At 60.9% G+C, this 17275-nt stretch overlaps 2 protein-coding genes across 2 annotated transcripts in view; one reads left to right on the top strand and one right to left on the bottom strand.

The window, feature by feature from the left end:
* The window catches only part of DNAJB2 (DnaJ heat shock protein family (Hsp40) member B2), a 158062-nt gene extending 153353 nt beyond the window's left edge, over positions 1 to 4709 (bottom strand). The window contains exon 1 of the mRNA XM_051622785.1: positions 4704 to 4709. The gene's annotated coding sequence lies outside the window, so the exon portion shown is untranslated. The remainder of the gene's footprint in view (positions 1 to 4703) is intronic.
* Positions 4241 to 16570, top strand: IHH (Indian hedgehog signaling molecule). The gene is made up of 3 exons (XM_051622784.1): positions 4241 to 5037; positions 11000 to 11261; positions 14339 to 16570. The coding sequence occupies exons 1-3, from the start codon at positions 4735 to 4737 to the stop codon at positions 14998 to 15000; spliced, it is 1227 nt and encodes a 408-aa protein (XP_051478744.1). The 5' UTR covers positions 4241 to 4734; the 3' UTR covers positions 15001 to 16570.
* Positions 16571 to 17275: the final 705 nt, after the last annotated feature.

The following is a 17275-nucleotide window of genomic DNA, read 5'->3' as shown; positions in this document are numbered from 1 at the left end:
ATCCATCCATTATTTAATCCCTGCTCTCCTCTTCTAACCAATGCCTTCGCATGCTTCCTCTGGGGCTGGGACCCCACTCCTTTGCCCAAGTTAGCTCCTAAAATAGCAGACAGAGAGGCAGGCAGTACTGCTGCAGGCTAGCTGCAGTCCACGGTGCTGCCCTCCTGGGGCAGAGACCCATGATCCTGCCTGCTCCTCAGGGTTGGGCTGGCTGCAGTCACACTGCTTGCTCTTCTGGGAGGCAAGGGCGTAACAAAAACAGCTGGAGCAGTCCCTGTATCTGTAGAAGGGGAGTGAAAGGGCCTTTGCTGGTCCATGGCTGGCCAGTTACAGGGTCAGAGCATCTGGTTGCTTTTTATACTTCCTCTCCAAGGGGGCAGCATGCAGGACAGGGTGGGTGGTGAGAAGGGGAAGCCATGGGATGGGGAGCTTGTGTTGACAGCCGTAGCTACGTATCCTGCCTTCCCCCATCTGCCAGCTTCTTACTCTGGCAGCTTTGGGTCTGCCTGCAGGGCACTTGCCCCCAGGAAGGGTTCTGCTGTGGGCTGGATAGGACCAGGGCACCAGCTTAGAAAATTTATGTTTCATGTGTCTTCTGTTACCAGGTTGTCCCCTGATGCAACCTCTGCTCCACCCATGTGGGCTCCATCTTCTGGCCTACAAGCTGCTCTATTCCAATCCAAGTTCCCCAGCTCTCTGCTGGGTCTTGGAGTTCATGCTGTGCCCTGTGCAAGCTGGCACCTGCAGGAGGAGGGCTTATCACCCCAGTGAGGGCATTTGGCTCATCTGTCTCCATCAGGGCTGGGGGGACATAACATGGGGGGTGACACATTCCCATCCTGGCTGTGCCAGTGGCTGGTGGGCTCTATAGGGGAGAAGGTAGTGCAGACCAGCACCTGCACCTCTTGCTTGTCCCAGCTACCAGCTGTACCCTGGCTGTCACTGTGCTTCTCCCTTAGCCCCAGCTCCACGGGTGCTGCAGGGGCATTGCTGAAGAATCTAGTCCCCCTGCAGAGTTCGTCCCTGCAGGGAGCTCTGTGGGTCTGTGCCCAAGGGGCAGATGAGCACCCCGGTGGGCACAGGCTGGGGATAAAGACATGCTGCAGGCACAGGTCCTTCTCCACTCACCCTGCTCCCAAAGGTGGGGCTGCAGGAGCATGGATGGGGGGTGGATAACAGCAGGAGAGTGAAGACATCAGTGGGAAAAAGATCTCTGCCAATGCTTCCCAGGCCACCACAGGGACCCCAGCCACCAAGACTCCAGCATCAGGCCACTGGTGCCTCCCTGGCCCAGGTTGCCGCCGGCTCCAGGGAGTGTCACCACTCATTGTCCCATCCTGTCCCGCTAGGGTCTCCTTCCCTGTCCCCACCCCCTCCTCCCTGGAGCCGGCTGGATTTGAGCTCTCGGCACACATTAAAGGCCACAAGTTCGGCCTTGGCCTCCATAAATTTGATTCCATAAATATTAGTTTTCGCAGGATTTAATGAAGCCGTTATGCCGGGCACGGCCCAGCACCCCGACCCGTGCCCTTAATAAGGGCTCTGTGGCCTCGATTAAAGGGACCTTTCAATCGCTGTCAAGTATTTTTAGAAAAGGAAAAGAAGAAAAAAAAAAAAAAAAAGAAAAAAAAAAAGAGAGAGAGAGAGAGGGAGAGGAGAAAACGACGATCAAGGCAGCAAATAGAGAGAGGAAAATCCCAAACCCGTCCAGTGCAAAAATAGAGAAATAGCACCACCTAGACTGCATCGCCCGGCTCCACCACCCGCTCGCCCGCTCGCCCCCGCAGCCCTGCGGGGCCTTGCGCCAGTCCCGTGCCCGCTTGCCCCGGGCAGCCTAGGGAGCCCACCCAGGGGGCTGCGGGACGCTGCCCTCCCGCTCGAGGCAGGGATAGGCGGTGCAAGGCTGGGGAAAGCTGAGGTGCAGAGCAAAGAGGGAGTCTGGCACGGTGGGGCCAGAGGCAGGAGCAGCAAAACCAGTGTGTGGTGGCTGGGCATCCCAACGGTGCCTTGGAGTGGCTGAGCCCTGTGGGAGATGCTGTCTGATACAGGGATGGATGCTGCATCTCCCCCAGCTTCACTGCGAGGTAATTCCTCCCTGCTGTAGCAGTAAATGCCCTTTCCCACCTGCAGAAATCCAAGCCTCCAGTAGAAATCGCCCCTCACCCCATGGTTGGACAGACCTCATTGAAGCCTTCAGCTTCCCTGCACACCCAGCCCTGGCTGCCCTATCATGCCCGTGTTTCCTGTCCCACCTGCTCCTCCATGCCAGTGAGCTTTGTGTGGCAGGGACACAGTCTGGCATTGGGAATGCCAATGTCATGGGCAGTGGTGGACTCACAGTCTGCCTGAGCAGGATCAGAGAGCCGGAACAGGCTGCTTGGAGCTGGAGCAGTTCCTGGGGGGCTGCTCTTCATCTTCACTTCATGAGCAGAAGTGATTCTCCTGTGTCCCATGTCCCATGAAGGAGCCGGGCCAGCCCAGCATATCACTGCTGCATATAGAGGCGATGGACTCTGCACCCAGTGACAGGCACTGTCACGGCTTGCTGTGGCCAGAGCAGGCGCAGGATGCTGGAGGCCCTGCAATGGGTAGGAGCTGCTGTCACAGACAAACCCAGCTCCCTGCCTGCAGCCCTGGGCCTCCATGGGACATGAATGTTGCACCAGTGAGGGCTGGACAAGGCTCCTGTAAGCCCAGAGCTGCTGGGAGGGAAACAGATAGGTGTGATGTGCATGCTGCATGCTGGCAGGCTGCAGAGGTTATTTGGAGGTCTAGGTTTGGTCATTAGCAGCCATAGGACACTTCTGCCTGGGGATGTCCTACACCCTTTGGACCCAGTGCCACCCTAGACCATCCCGTTCCCCACTCCCTCATGGCAGTGATGTGCAAGGTGAAGAGCTGGGCTCATCCCTTCGGTGGGAGTATGAACCAGCCTGGAGGACCCTGTGGACCTAGCCCAGGTTCCAATTTTCCTTGTGCCCATGATGAATAGAGCACTGTGCCACTTCTGCAGCTCAGGGAAGCCAGGGCTAAGGATAGGGAGTGGTGCTGTGACACATCCTTTCTTCTCTCGCTGCTGCTGATGCCCTTAAGGGTGCTCCACTGGAAGGATCAGCAGAAGGTATTGGAAGTGGGCTGGTGGGGCTGGGGCTGCTGGCCAGACCCTCTTGCTCCACCATGTGCAGGAGCACTGGGACAGCCTCACCATCCTGCACAGTGTCAGGACTTCACAGAAGCTCTGGGCACTGGTTTTGGGTACCTAAAAACTACTGAGTAGGTTTTGGGTACCCAAAAGCTATTGAGTGGCTACTGAGTACAAAAACAGAACGGCCTCTGGCCAACTGCACTTTGCCTGCAGGTCCTGCAAAGGAAATGGTCCACTGGGGCCACTGGGTAGCAGCATCCCAAGCCCATGGGTACTGCTGGCTCCCCAGCCTGGGTCCCTCTTGCCCAGGTTGCTTGGTGCCTGCTGAGGCCAGCACAGCTCTGCAGCCAGAGCCTGACTGTCAGCAGGGCTGTTCCAGCCTGGCCTCTCTGCATATCCCTAAGAGTGACCCATGCCCTGTGCCCACTGAAGAGTTGGTGAGGGGACATCCCTAAGCAAGTTGTGTGTGTGTGGGGGGGCATCCCAAGGCACTGCCTCACCTGGGAAGGTCCTAGAGAGCCAGAGGGGGTGCAAGCATAACTGTACCAGACCCCTCCCCAGCGCACAGCTGGGGGAGAACCAGGGGGGCCCTGCAAGTCCTCTCTCCTGAAATCAGGGTGTTGTATTTACTTTCCCCTTTTGGCAGCTAGAAGGGGAAGCCCATCCCAGCCCCTCATTGTTGTCTCAGCGAGTTAATCAGATGCCATAATCCTGTTGTGGAAATATCGGGCCTCCCTGGAAACAATGGGGAGCGAGAATATTGTGGTTAAATTTCAACCAGCTGCCTCCCTGCTCTGTTTGATCCCCGCCCGCATGCCCGGGCCCCTGGCGAGCAGGCGGCGCGGCGGGGGCCGGAGCCCCGGGGGTGCCACCCTGCGCCCACGCCACGGCGGGGGACCCACGCGGGACGCCCCGGGGGAAGGGGGTGCGGCGTGCGGGAGCGCCTCGGGGCGGCGGCGGGGCTGCCCCGGGGGGCAGGTAGCGGCGGGCACCCCTGGCGGGGTGGGCTGCGGGGCTCGGCCGGGGGGAGGAGGCTGCGGGCGGCCCGGGGCAGGTTCTGCGGGGAGGAGGAGAGGGAGGGAGGGCGCTGGGAGGCTGGGACACGGGCAGGGTGCGGTCCTGGCGGTTCCCGGTCCCGGATCTCTTCAATTTCCCCTCTCACTCCTGCCCGGGGAGCGGAGGCAGCGGCGGCTCCGGCTCCGGCTCCAGCCTCGCCGCGCTGACCGCCGGGGCGCAAACCGCGGGGACTCCGGCAGCCCCGAGCCCCGCGCCCCGCGCCCCGCAAGCGGCCGCTCGCCTGCCAAAACAAACGGCCCTTCGCTATTTATTGCCGCCGCCGGGCCACGGCAGCTCAGAGCGGGCCGACACCGGCCCGCCGCACCAGGCAGCCGGAGCGCACCCGCACCGGGCAGCCGCCGCGCTTCGCCGCCACCGGCACCGGCACCGCACCGGCAGCGGCACCAACACCTGCCCGCCGGCTGCGCGCTGCATGGGGAGCCCCGGGGCGGGCGGCGGGAGCGGCGGCCGAGCCTAGCGGGGCCCCCGGAGCCGCCGGTCCCCCGGGCCGCCCCGGGGCCGCCGGGCGCGCCATGAAGCCGGCGCGGCTGCTGCTGCTGCTGAGCGGGTGCGCGCTGCTTCTGGCGCCGGCCGTGCGAGGCTGCGGGCCGGGCAGGGTGGTGGGCAGCCGCCGCCGCCCGCCCCGCAAGCTCATCCCGCTCGCCTACAAGCAGTTCAGCCCCAACGTCCCCGAGAAGACTCTTGGTGCCAGCGGCCGCTACGAGGGCAAGATCGCGCGTAACTCGGAGCGCTTCAAGGAGCTCACGCCCAACTACAACCCAGACATCATCTTCAAGGACGAGGAGAACACCGGCGCCGATCGGCTGATGACCCAGGTACGGCCCCGCCGCCGCCCGCTTCTCCTCCCGTGCCGGGCACCTGCGGGCACCGGGGCTGCCCGACAGCGCTCTGAGCCCCACTCTCCTGGGGCAGCGCGGGCAGCAGCGGGGGACACGGCGCTGCGGCTGCCCCGTCCAGCTCTGGGCACCCCGGTGCCCAGCTCGGGCTACCGGCCACCCAGCTCGGGCATCTCCCTTTGTCGGTCGCTGCAAAGCTCTGCCCCTTTGGCCTGGCTAGACGCGTCGGATCGGGTGCGGGCAGGAGCCTGTCCCGCTGCGCCTTAGTACGGCAGCAGCCTGCGCCCAGACTCGGCAGCACGCTGCCCCGCTGCCCCTCGGAGCCCGCAGCACCCATATCTGCTGCACCCTGAGGTGTGCCCTTGTGCCTCCAGAGCTGGCAGCATCCTACCTTGCTGTCTCCCAGCCCATGTCCCCTGTGCCCCGAGTCACACCACACTGCCCCCGACTCGGCAGCATCCTGCCAAACCACCCCCGAGTCGGCAGTGCTATGCCGTGCTGTCCCCGCATCGGGCAGCACCTTGTCCTACTGCACCCATCCTGCCCTTGCCCCTCTGCTCTGCCTGCTGGCTGGCAGATCAGGCAGAGAGGCAGCCTGCCTGTTGGAGCCGAGAGGCAGAGCAGAGCTTGGTGTGCTGACAGGGAGGGGAACGGGCAGAGCAGCTCTCTGGGCTTCAGGAGCGCCCTTGTCCACACTCTGCTGCCCAAACCCAATGCCGTGCCTTACAGCCTCATTCTCGCGGTATCCAGGTGGGATGGTGAAGGGTGCCCGAGGGAGGCTGCCCTCTGCTTGCTGCTCTCGGGGACTAGGACAACCTGTTGTTGCAAATACCCTGCTGCAGCTAACTTAAAAGTGCCGTGGGCCAGTGGGAAACCGGGGCGTGGGGGTGAGGGGACGGGACAGAAGACGGCAGCGGAGGGGGGATGATGCTGGACGAAGGTTACTTTGTGTTTTAATATTGGCAGGAGAATGCCTGAGGGTTTCAGGAATGCAGATAAGGAGCCGCACGGCCTTGCTAAGGAACCTGGCCACCAGCCTCAGCACTGGGTTACAGCCTCAGCGAGCTCCCAGGAGAGGTGGGGGGGAGCCAGGGCTGCCCGCTGTACCCCCTGGTCTGAGGCTGGTGAGTGGCTGACTGTGGGCCATGGTGGCAGGCACTGAGCAGGTCTCAGGCTGGGGTCTCTAGATGAGGTATTGGTAACAAATGGGAGGAGAAGTGGCTTGACAGACCTGCAGCCATGGTTATCCTGGGGGCAGGTCTCTAAGGGCAGGGACCACAGTCCAGGGGGGTTCTCAGACTGGGGACTGCAGCAGAGGGACTGAGACACCCTGTGTGTCAGCACCAAGCTTGGAGAATTATACAAATCATGGTTGCTGGTCACTGGGGCCCTGGGGGCTGGAGCCTGCATCCCCCAGTGAACAGCCCCAGGGATACTTGAGGAAGAGGTGAGCTCTGCTGGTCCATGCATCGGGGAAGCAATTTACATTGTATTGCTTGAATTGGAGGCAAGAGAGGGATTCTGGCTGTGTTTGGTCTTGACAGTGCTCCCACTGCCTGTCCTAACCCAGCCAGTGCCCCCCAGCACCCCTGGGAGAGGGAGTGCTCCATGTCCCACCTGCCAGCCCCACAGTCCTGCTGCGTGGTTGACAGGGCACCTGGAACCTCCCTGGTCTTCTTCAAGTGCCCAAATGAGGGCTCTTACCCCAGCAGTGTCCCTGGCCACCACATGTCCATGCACGGATGGATACCATGGTGCCTTGAGCAGCTCTACAGGGAGTTGTCCCCATTGCTGTGGAGGTGGCATGACTTTTGGTAGCTCACTGCCACCCCTCAGCTCTCTGGGCTTGTTCTGTGGCCTCTGGCTCTGGGAGATGGCCCCAGACATAGGATCTTTGGCTCTGGCACCATGCCTTGTGCTGCTATGGGCTGGGAAAGGCCATTGACCCAACTCCTTGTCCCTTCCCCCAGTGCACTGGCTTTTACTGCTGTTGACTCACTTCAAACCTGTTTTCTTTCCCCAAGTCCAAGGGTCTGGGTGTCCCAGGCAGGCGGAAGATGCCGCCTGCTTGGAGGGGTGGGTAGTGCTGCTCTCTGCCCGCCTTTCCTTTATCGTTTCATCTTCCTCAAGAATTCCAGTGTGTTTGCTCTCGCTGGTCCCACTCGGAGGTGCTGAGATAAGGCTGGAAGCAGAGCCCGCCTCACCTCTCCTCGGCAGCCTGGCCCAGGAATGTCCTGGGCCCCCTGCCCCCATGGAGACCCAACCCCAAGCCTCTCCCTACCTCCTTGCAGCCACTGGTGGCCCAACTAGCATGGAGACCATGCTTGCAGTGGCAAGGAATTGCTCATAGAGACCTTGTGATTGGACTTCTGGCTTGTCCCCTGCTCATGGCAGGGGGGCTGGAACTTGATGATCTTTAAGATCCCTTCCAACCTTAATGATTCTATGATTCTATGATTCCTCTGGGAGAAACTTGACCTGGGGGGAGAGATGCTATTGAAACCCCTCTTCTAGCTCTGGACGTGAGCATACTGTGGCCAAGCACACTCCATCCTCAACCTCTCTGCTGAGACTGTGGTCATACCTGAGTGTCCTGCATACTTCTGAGATGGCCCTGGGGTCCCTGATGACTGTGCCCCATCTTGGAGCTATGTCCTTCCTTCCAAACCTGCTGCCTTCCCTAAAGGGTGTTGGCTTGCCCCACAGGACATGGTCCTGTTCCAGCCTGGGGATGAGGAGGAAGATGCCAATATTAGTCAGTGGGGAGCACGTCTCTGCTCAGCCCAGCCCAACATTGCCAGGGTCTCTGCTGTGATGTGCATGGGACAGCACAGAGCCACCCAGCTCAATGTGGTGACATGGGGCCTCATTCTGCATGTGGCTTGGGGTTGCTCAGTCACTTGTGCCACTACAGGGACAGACTGCCATCACCTGCCTTCCCCTCAAACCCTGCTTTATGTCTGTCACATGGGTTTCAGCCTCCTGGTGGGCACAGCAGTGATGTGGCTGGTGAGAGCTCAGTGCCACACGGCTGAGCTTCGACATCACACTCCAGCCTGGGCCCCGCAGTGCCTGTGGTCCATGGTGGCATTTCCATGTCTTTGCTGTCACTTTGCCACACCCTCTGTTCACCTCTAGGCAGGAGGGGGACTGTGCCATGCAGGCAGACATGGTTGCTGTCTTGTCCCTGAGGATGCTGGAACAAACCCCTCTGGGCTGTGCTTGGAGAGAAGGTGGGCTCCCTGTAGCTCCCTGCAAGCACAGAGCCTGCAGACAACCCATGCCCACAGGTTTCTTTGTCCCTACCTATCTGAGCAGGCAGTAGAGCCCCTGGGCAGTCAGTGTCCATCCTAACCTGCTCCCTGCCCATCTATGCCTGCTTCCTGCTGCCCATGCTTGTTCCCTGCCCATTGCTGACCACTCCTTGCCCACCCCTGGCTGTTGCTGCTTCTCCCTGCCTCCTGTGCCTGCTCCCTGCCCATTTCCACCTGCTTGCCCTTGCCTATTACTGCCTGCTCCCTGCTTATGATTGCTCATCCCTGCCTGCTCCTTTCTCATAGTTGCCTGTTTCCTGCCCATCCATGCCCGCTGCTGCCCTACCCACCCATACCTCCTCCCCACCTGTTAGAACCTGCTTCCTCCCCGACCCTCTCTGCCTGCTCCCTGTCCACCGGTACCTGATACCTGCCCATCTCTCCCCGCTCCCTCCCCGTCGTTGCCTGCTCCCTGCCCGTCGGTCCCTGCTCCCTGCCGGTCCCTGCCCGTGCTCTGACACCTGCTGGTCACCAAAGGCACAGGCAGGGCCGCCCGTCTCGACAGCCCACAGGCAGGGTGGTGTGTGCCCGGCCGGGCGGCCGGGCAGGCAGCTGGGCTCTGCCCCGGGCAAGGAGGGGGAAACGGGACCCTTGGGCTGGGGCTGCGTTGGGAGAGGCACAAGGACAAGGCAGCCCATGTGGGTCCCACTAGGAAAGGGGTGGTTCTTCGGCAAGAGGTGGTGGCAGACAGTGTCCTCGCCTGGGGGACAGAGGTTGGAGGGCCTCGGTGTTTGTGTGCAGGTAGAGTGTCCCCGGAGGACAGAAGGGCTGGCAGTGAGGACAGTAGGGGTACCCGGAGTGAGGTGCTGGTGTGGGAGTGGCAAGGGGACACCTAGAGTGATGGCTGAGGAATGCGGGGAGGAAGAATCAAGGACTGCCTCCAGCCCTGAACTCCCTTATTGCTCTTCTGTGTGGGGTCCCTGTGGGGTCGGGGACCTTGGGAACTGCTGGTGCCGTGTGCCAAGTGGCACCACGGTGGTGTTGGACGGGAACAAAAGTCGCTCCCCTCCCTCCTCCTCCTCCCCTGGCAGCTGTTTGTCCAACACCTTCCTAGCTTATCTCCCCACACCCAGGGAGCTGTGAGACGAGGGCAGAGGTGCTCCCCCACCCCATGCAGGGCAAAGGCCTGCCTGGCACTGCCCTTCCCGGGGCTGGGACCCTGCCGAGAGCAAGTGGGTTTCCCCAAGAACAGCAGCACCTACCTCCCTGGGATGTGAGCAGGTCCTGGGGGACAGGTGAGGGCCCACATTTTTGGGGGGCAGCTCCCTGTGTAAGCAGTGCTGAAGCATTTCTGAGCCCAGGGGTGTAGCCACTGTTGGGATTTATAGCCCTGGCTCCTTTTTGCCATGGCTGTGCCTCATGTCCCACGACATCTCATGGTGGAGAGTTCCAGCGCTGAACTGGACATCATACAAAAATGTCCCCTGTGGTGTCTGATTTTTAGGCTGCTGCCCAGCCATTTCATTTCATGCTTCCCAGGACTGGCTTCATGTGTGACCTTGAATGTTCTGTCCCTTGCCATGACTTTATAGCACACTGCAGGACCCTCCAGCATCTCTTTTCCAGGCTGCATTGTCCTAGTCCTTTCACTTGGTTTTGTGTAGAAGTTGCTGTATTGCTTTTCCTATGCCCTTTCTAGCTCTTCTCCATCCCTTCCAAAGCAGGGGAAAGGACCAGAAGTGCAGGCTGTACTTCTGCAAGCCAAGCATGCAGAGGCTTGGTCCCCCTCTGAGCTGCAGCTGTGGCTGGGGATATGGGCAGAGCAGGGAGAGGCAGGAGGGCTGCTGTTTACGTATCTGGGCTGGCATCCCTCTGATTGCTGGGGAGGACCATGGTGGGGTGGGACAAGGCAAGGAGTTGGCTTGCTTGTGTGACCTCTGTGGCCACCAAGTCTGGGTTTTTTGGAATCTGCTGCTGTTCTTCAACCCTGGCTTTTCAGCTCTTGTGGCAGGGAGAGGTGGAGGGGGTTTCATGTCGCATCCCTTCTGCTCCAGCACAGCAGAACTGTTGGGTGGGTTTGGCATTGTCTACATGATCAGAGGCTGGATGAGGCTATGAGGCTGCCATGTGGTGTGTCCTTGTGCCTCAGGACTTGAGGAGTAATAGCAAGCAGAGCTGTGCTGAGGACTGTGCAGGTTGTTTCACTTGTGCCCACTGGCAGTGCTGGAGACCCTGGGGAGATCCTTCCAGCTAGGAGGCAGCAGGGTCTCAGCTCCCTCATCTTCCTCCCATCAGCTGGAAGTCCCTGAGGCAGTGCTAGCCCAGGGGAGGTGTCCTGGGAGCAGAGGGGGTATTTCATCCTGACCAAGGCTTTGGTGCCCAACAGGCTTTTCAGTGAGCCACAAAGTTGGGGAGTGATGGAGGGGAAGATGGGTACTCTGTTGGGGTGCATAACCTTAGAACATGCTGTGTCAAACAAGGGTGTATTTGGCCCTGCAAGGAGTCTGGAGGTGATGGGGTGGACAAGGCACCTGATCTCAGATCTTCCTGTTCTGGACCAGCCCCTAAAGATTCTGGGTCCCCAGAGAAGCTTAATGGAAGCACGGTGGGATACAACCTGCTGACGAGACAGCTAATCCCTCCCTGCTCCAAAAAGCTTTTACTGACTCAGTCCCTCTGCCCTGCAGCGCTGCAAGGACCGCTTGAACTCCCTGGCCATCTCTGTCATGAATCAGTGGCCAGGGGTGAAGCTGCGGGTGACGGAGGGCTGGGACGAGGATGGGCACCACTCGGAGGAGTCACTGCATTACGAGGGCCGAGCTGTGGATATCACAACGTCGGACCGGGACCGCAACAAGTATGGCATGCTGGCTCGCCTGGCCGTGGAGGCTGGCTTCGACTGGGTCTACTATGAGTCCAAGGCACACATCCACTGCTCTGTCAAGTCAGGTAAGACCAGGGGGCACAGTGAGCAGGGCCAGGGGCCAGCACCTGTGTTGTGGCATGCCCAGGGAGTGTGGCTGGCTGGGTGGGGTGCTCCCAGGGGGGGAGTGCTCACTCTCACAGCCTGATTTTCCTATCTGGGGCAAACAGTCGGGTGGGGAGTGAGTCACACACCTGTGGCCAGCAGTGCCATGGGGCAAATTCCCTGTCTAGCTCCCAGGGAACAGCATCCTGACCCACACTCTCTACCCACCCCACAACCCCTTCTCCCACTGGCCTGGGGCCTGGCCCCTCAGTTTGCCCATTGCATCTGTCTCTCCTGCCCCTGCCCTTGCAGTCCCTCAGTGCCCAGCTGCCCACACTCAGCCCCATTCAGCCCTGCCCTCCTCCACCAGCAGCTGTTCTTGAGTTCCTGCTGCTGCAGCAGCATCTGTTCAACACTGACTGTCCAGAGCTCGGGACTGGGACACTCAGGCAGGGACGGGCCAGGGTGTCCTGGGATCAGCCCTCTGCTATGCAGCGTCTGTGGAGGGTTGCAGAGCCGGAGGGTGCTGGGGGCAGAGGCAGCTGGACCGGAGTGAGGGGTGCTCTCGTCGCGGCTGGTTTGCTTCCCCCCGTGCGGTGCAGTGAGGAGGGGAACTGCTCTCAGGCCCTGCCAGTGGCCGGCAGGGAACTGCGTGGGGTGCAAGTTTCCCCGCTTCCCAGCCCGGGAAGAAGCCGCCCTTGCCCGAGCTGCGGCAGCGGCCGCACTGGCTGCGGGCAGCAGAGGGCAGCAGCGGCCCACGCACGACACCGGTGGGGGCTGACGCCTGCCTGCCTATGTCGCGATAGACTGGGCAGGGCTCTGCCTGTGCATGAGCTTGCGTGGACACAGCGGCAGCCTCAGCGGCTGCCGGCGCGCACACACAGCCGGCACCGTGCCGGGAGCCGTGCTGGCACGCAAAACGCTGCTCACGCACGGGCAGGTCGGCTGTGGCTGCACGCACATGCCCACACGCACACGTGCCCCCAGACACGCCCGCACACACGTGTGCGGTGCATCGTGCGGCGCTGGTGCCAGGGCAGGTGCGCCGGTGCTGCGCCGCGTCTCTGGCCCTCGGGCTTGGCTCCCACCGCACTCTGCCTGTCCTACTGCCCTAGCCCGCGGCCAGCGGCCTGACACCCCCAGACGCCAGCCTGCCCCCCCGCGCTGACCCGCTCCCCCGTGCCGATGCCAGGACGGGCCCAACACCAGCCGGCGATGGAGGTGGGGCGACCGCGCAGCAGAGAGGGAGCGACACGCGCCCGAAGAAGAGGGCCAAAGCGTGGGCGAAGGACCAGAGCTCCGGTGCCCACTCTGTGGGGCTGGCCGGAGGAGTGGCGCCCAGTTCCGAAGGAAGGACCATGACCCCAGAGCCTTGGGGCTGTCCAGAGGAGTGGGGCTGTGCCCCTGAAGAAGGATGGAGGCTCTTCAATACTGGACTAACCGAAGAGGGATGCCATGACCCAGGCAGCAGACTGAGGTGCTGAGGCCTTCTGGAGGCTGGCCATAGCCCCCTTGCTCTGCAGCGGCTCCTCGGGGCTCTGGGTCCCCCATATTTATCCCCGAGGTCATGGGGAGCCCAAGGGTGCATGGCAAAGGCTGGGGTGCATATCCTGACCCTCCGAAAGCTGTGTACAGAGGGCAGCTGGGCTGCCGCGGCCTCTTAGTAAATGGCTTTTATTTTTGTACAGATGCCCGTGTGGCCTGTTGTATGTATTATGTCTCCTCCGGTCCCCTCCTGCACCTATGCACCTCTCCATGCCTGTGCCTGCCACTTCTGCCAAGTGCCCCTCTCACTGTCCTGCCAGCCACTCCCCACAGCTCTGCCTAGGGATGTGGGGTGCAGGATTTGGGACCTGGCCACCAGGACAGGCATGGGGTGGGCACTGCACCTCATCTGAGCAATAAAAGGATTCTGTCCCAGAGATGGATGCCTCTCTTCATGGGCCTGGGGGCTGGGATTTGGCTCTGCCCAAAGCTGGGAGGGATGGGAAGCAATGCCATCTGGCTGGGGACACTGAGGGACTAGATGAGGGAGATGGGAGAGAGCCCTGAGGGAGGCTGGGAGCTCGAGGTTGGGACCATGCAGAGCCAGGAGCTGGGCCCTACATGACATGTCCCTTCCAGATGGTGGGAGGGAGTCATAGAGACATTAAGATGGGGGTTGTTGGGACTTGGGGAACCAGGGCTGCGATGGGAGCTGAGCACTGTTCCTTGGGAAGCCAGGATTCCCCTGCTAAGTGCCAGGATGGGTCCCTGGTGACACTTGATAACTTTCTGCACCTTTTAATCAGGAAGGGGTAGGACCACTATGCCACCATCCCAGGGAACTAACCGCAGAGACTTTGGGTGCTTTACCCTGTGACAACCACTAGCAAAGTCCTACCCAGGAGGCTGATGGCTTTTGGCTGACATTGGCCATGGGCTGTGACATCTTCCTGCAGCTCAGAGAGGGCATCAGATGGCATTAGTGGTGCAGGGGCAAACAGGCAAGAGCAGGGAGGGAGGCTCCAGTGCAGCACAGAGAGGTGCTGTGGTGCTGGGGGAGGGTGCTGCACCCTGCGCCGTTCCTTGTAGCATCCTCCTCAACCATGCCCAAGCCCAGCGCTGCAAGGGACAGGGATGCTGTGGGCATGGAGTACGACCAGGCACTCTGCTCCTCAAACTGTCATTGACTCAGGGCTCTTTCAAGCTTCAGGTTCTCCTTGGCACTGCCTTGAGCATTTGGGGCTGTGGCTGTGCACCACTCCCCCTGCCAGGAGTGTTTTGGTACCTGGGTCTGTAGAGCAGTCTCAGTGCCCTGGCATCACAGAAGGGAGCAGGTGCTGCCATACATGTCTTGAGCCCCCAGGTGCCACTGCCAATGACACAGTGGCTGGGGACCAAATGCCTGGAGAGGCTGGATGGTGGCTGGGGGTGTGTAAGGAACACATGCACATTGGAGATGCCAGGGCAGGGTTACCCCCCATTGGGCAAAGCAGGGCAGCCTGAGAGGGACTCAGTGCATTGTGGAAGGGTGATGCAGATGGGTAACCCTCCTGTCCTCTCTCTCCCCACGCAGAGCACTCAGCCGCTGCGAAGACAGGGGGCTGCTTCCCTGGGCGGGCGCTGGCGACGCTGGAGGACGGTGCCCGGACACCCCTTTGGGCACTGCGCCCAGGCCAGCGGGTGCTGGCGATGGACGGGGCAGGCAGGCCCACCTACAGCGACTTCTTGACATTCCTGGACAAGGAGCCCCGTGCTCTCACCTCCTTTCACATCATCGAGACGCGGGAGCCACCCCGGCGCCTGGCCCTAACGCCCACCCACCTGCTCTTCGTGGCCGAGAACGCCTCAGCGCCCGCTGCCCACTTTCGCCCCACCTTTGCCAGCCGCGTGCGTCCTGGACATTTTGTGCTGGTGGTGGTGGGGGGAGGTGGCTTGCAGCCCGCCGAGGTGGTGGGGGTGCGGGACCGGAGGGACGTGGGAGTCTATGCCCCACTGACACGCCACGGGACGCTGGTGGTGGATGGCGTGGTGGCCTCATGCTTCGCCCTGGTGCAGGAGCAACATCTGGCACAGCTAGCCTTCTGGCCGCTCCGGCTTTACCACAGCCTGGTGGGGTGGCCAGGGGTGCAGGGGGATGGTGTGCACTGGTACTCAGGGCTTCTCTACCACCTGGGGAGGCTGCTCCTGCCCCCTGACAGCTTCCACCCACTGGGGGTACCCCAGGCAGAGAGCTGAGGGTGCACCCCAGCCACAGACAGTGCTGTTGGTGGAGGTGGTGGCTGCAGGGCAACTCACGGGGGCCAGAACCCCCTCCCAAAGCTGGATGTCCATGGGAAGCTGCCTCCAGCCCTACCTGCTTGGGACACAGCCACCTCGTGGTTGGGGGGCACTGGAGCTACCCACTGTGCTTCCTCCATGCTCACTGATCATTCCTCACCCCCTGTTCCTGGGGGTAGGCGGGAGGCACAAAGGTTCCCCCCAGACATGGGGGTCCCCCCAGCTGGATCCACATGCTGCTATTTGTGTGTGTGCGTGTGATGTGTGCGTGTGTGTGCAGAATTAGCTAATGACAGAGGTCTGATAGATGAGGTGGAGTGGGAAGAGAGCCCCTGGCTGTAGGCTGCTCCTGCAGGTCTCCCAGCCTGCCTGCACCCTGCAGTGAGGCTTTGGCAGCAGGGCCCCAGGATCATTTGCTGGGCAGCATGCATGGGAGGGTGGGCAATGCTATTTCTGCCCCTAGGACATGGCAGCTGTGTGGTGGGTGGCCCAGATACTGGGCCTGTGCTTTCCCTTAGCCCTGACAGCCACTGCAGGGGGGCACCCCAAACCAGTCTCTGTATGCCTGGAATGCCCAAGCACCAGCCAGGCTGGAGGGGCTGGCACGGCTCTGGCGTGAGTCCTGTGATTTGGTGACATGAGGGCTGCTGGAGTGAGAGACTGCGAGTGAGACCTCAAGCTCTGCCCTAAGCCACCACCATAGCCACTCAGCTAGATATGCCCATGGGGATGTTGTGACCACACAGGGGGTTCTGGGTGGAAAGAGGGGGCTGCAGAACCAAGCATGTGGGCAGGAGGATGTGAGTGCCAGACAGTCATGGACACACACTCGTGTGAGCAGGGGTAGGGAAAGCCAAGGCTGCAGCCCCAGCCTGTCAGAGCCAGGGGAAGGAAAGTGGATGGGGAGAAAGTGCTCCCTGCCTTGCCTTCCTGGCATCCCACCCTCAGCTGGTTCAGCACAAAGCCATGCCTTTCCCACCCTAAAGCTAAAAATCTCCCCAAACTCCAGATCCTGCCTGTCCTGACCTCCCTGACCCCCCAGCACCCCGAACCCTCAGGGTAACTCATTGCTGCTCACCTGCTCCTGGGACCTGGGGCGGGAGTCCCATGAGAGCTGCAGCCATGATCCCCCCCACAAAACCCTAGCTAGAGCCTCAGCCTCCCCTGGTTCCTTGCTAGCAGAGGTGAGGGGGCTGGGGCGGGCTGTGACCTGCATGCCCCCCTGCAGCATCACACATCTTTATTTATTTATCTGCTCGTTGTATGTACCATAGATGGGAGGCAGCATGGCCACATGCAGGGTGAGGGGGGAGAAAGCTGGTTGGTTGGGGGGGTGATTTTATTTTTTTTTTTAACAAAAAGCAGAAATTATTTAAATATTATTTTTAAGCACAGTTTTTATGGTGATTGTTGTCCAGGGCGAAGTGAGAGAGCGCGAGCGTGGCCAATGTCAGGTGTATTTTTGTCTCTTCACTGGATGTACCTTTCCTGATCGGGGACACAGCCCAATAAATCCATCATCTCCCAGGCAGGGGCTCTGAGCTCTGGTATGTGGAGAGCAGGCAGGGATCAGGGGTGCTTACTGCCCATCATAAACAGGGCAGGCAGGGCTAGAGGCTGTCTTGTGCTTTTCTAGGAGCAAGGTTTGGTCACCGCAGTGCTTGCCACTGGTTAGGGTGAGCTGTCCTTCCCCACTCCCCCATACCCATGGGAGGTGGGCAGCCAGAGGCTGTGGGAGTGACCCAGCCTACATGGAACCAAGCTGTCATAGGGGTCACCTGGAGACTAGGGCAAGTGGGGCAGGATGTAGGAGGGACAGCTACCTTGGGACTGCTGGGGATATCTCTTCATCTGGGTCTGGGCCCATCGCTCCAGCACCTGGCTGTACTGGGACACCCTTCCCTACCACTTTAATCACCACAACATCCACTAACCCAGTGCTACGGGAGAAGATGGACCCTGTACACTGTGTTTCCAGTGTCAATAGCACTAGTCACTGCTGGCTCTGTCCCCATTACAGCTCTGTTCCCCCTGCACCCCATACCCATAACAGCAGAATGGAAGACAACCAGCCAGCCCCTCTGCCCCAGCCTCCCCATTCCTGTCCCATGCACCCCTCTGTGCATCCCCTGCCCCATCTCCAAGCTGCCCTGTGCTGGAGACCAGGGGGGACTGGAAGCAGGGTCCCCACAGGGCTTTCCCTGGATCCCACAGCGTGGCTACTGCAGAGCAA

Source organism: Apus apus, chromosome 6 (genome assembly GCF_020740795.1).
Source record: "Apus apus isolate bApuApu2 chromosome 6, bApuApu2.pri.cur, whole genome shotgun sequence".
Taxonomy (NCBI): domain Eukaryota; kingdom Metazoa; phylum Chordata; class Aves; order Apodiformes; family Apodidae; genus Apus; species Apus apus.
The sequence above is the reverse complement of the archived record's forward strand: the minus strand, read 5'-3'. Positions and strand labels throughout refer to the sequence as shown.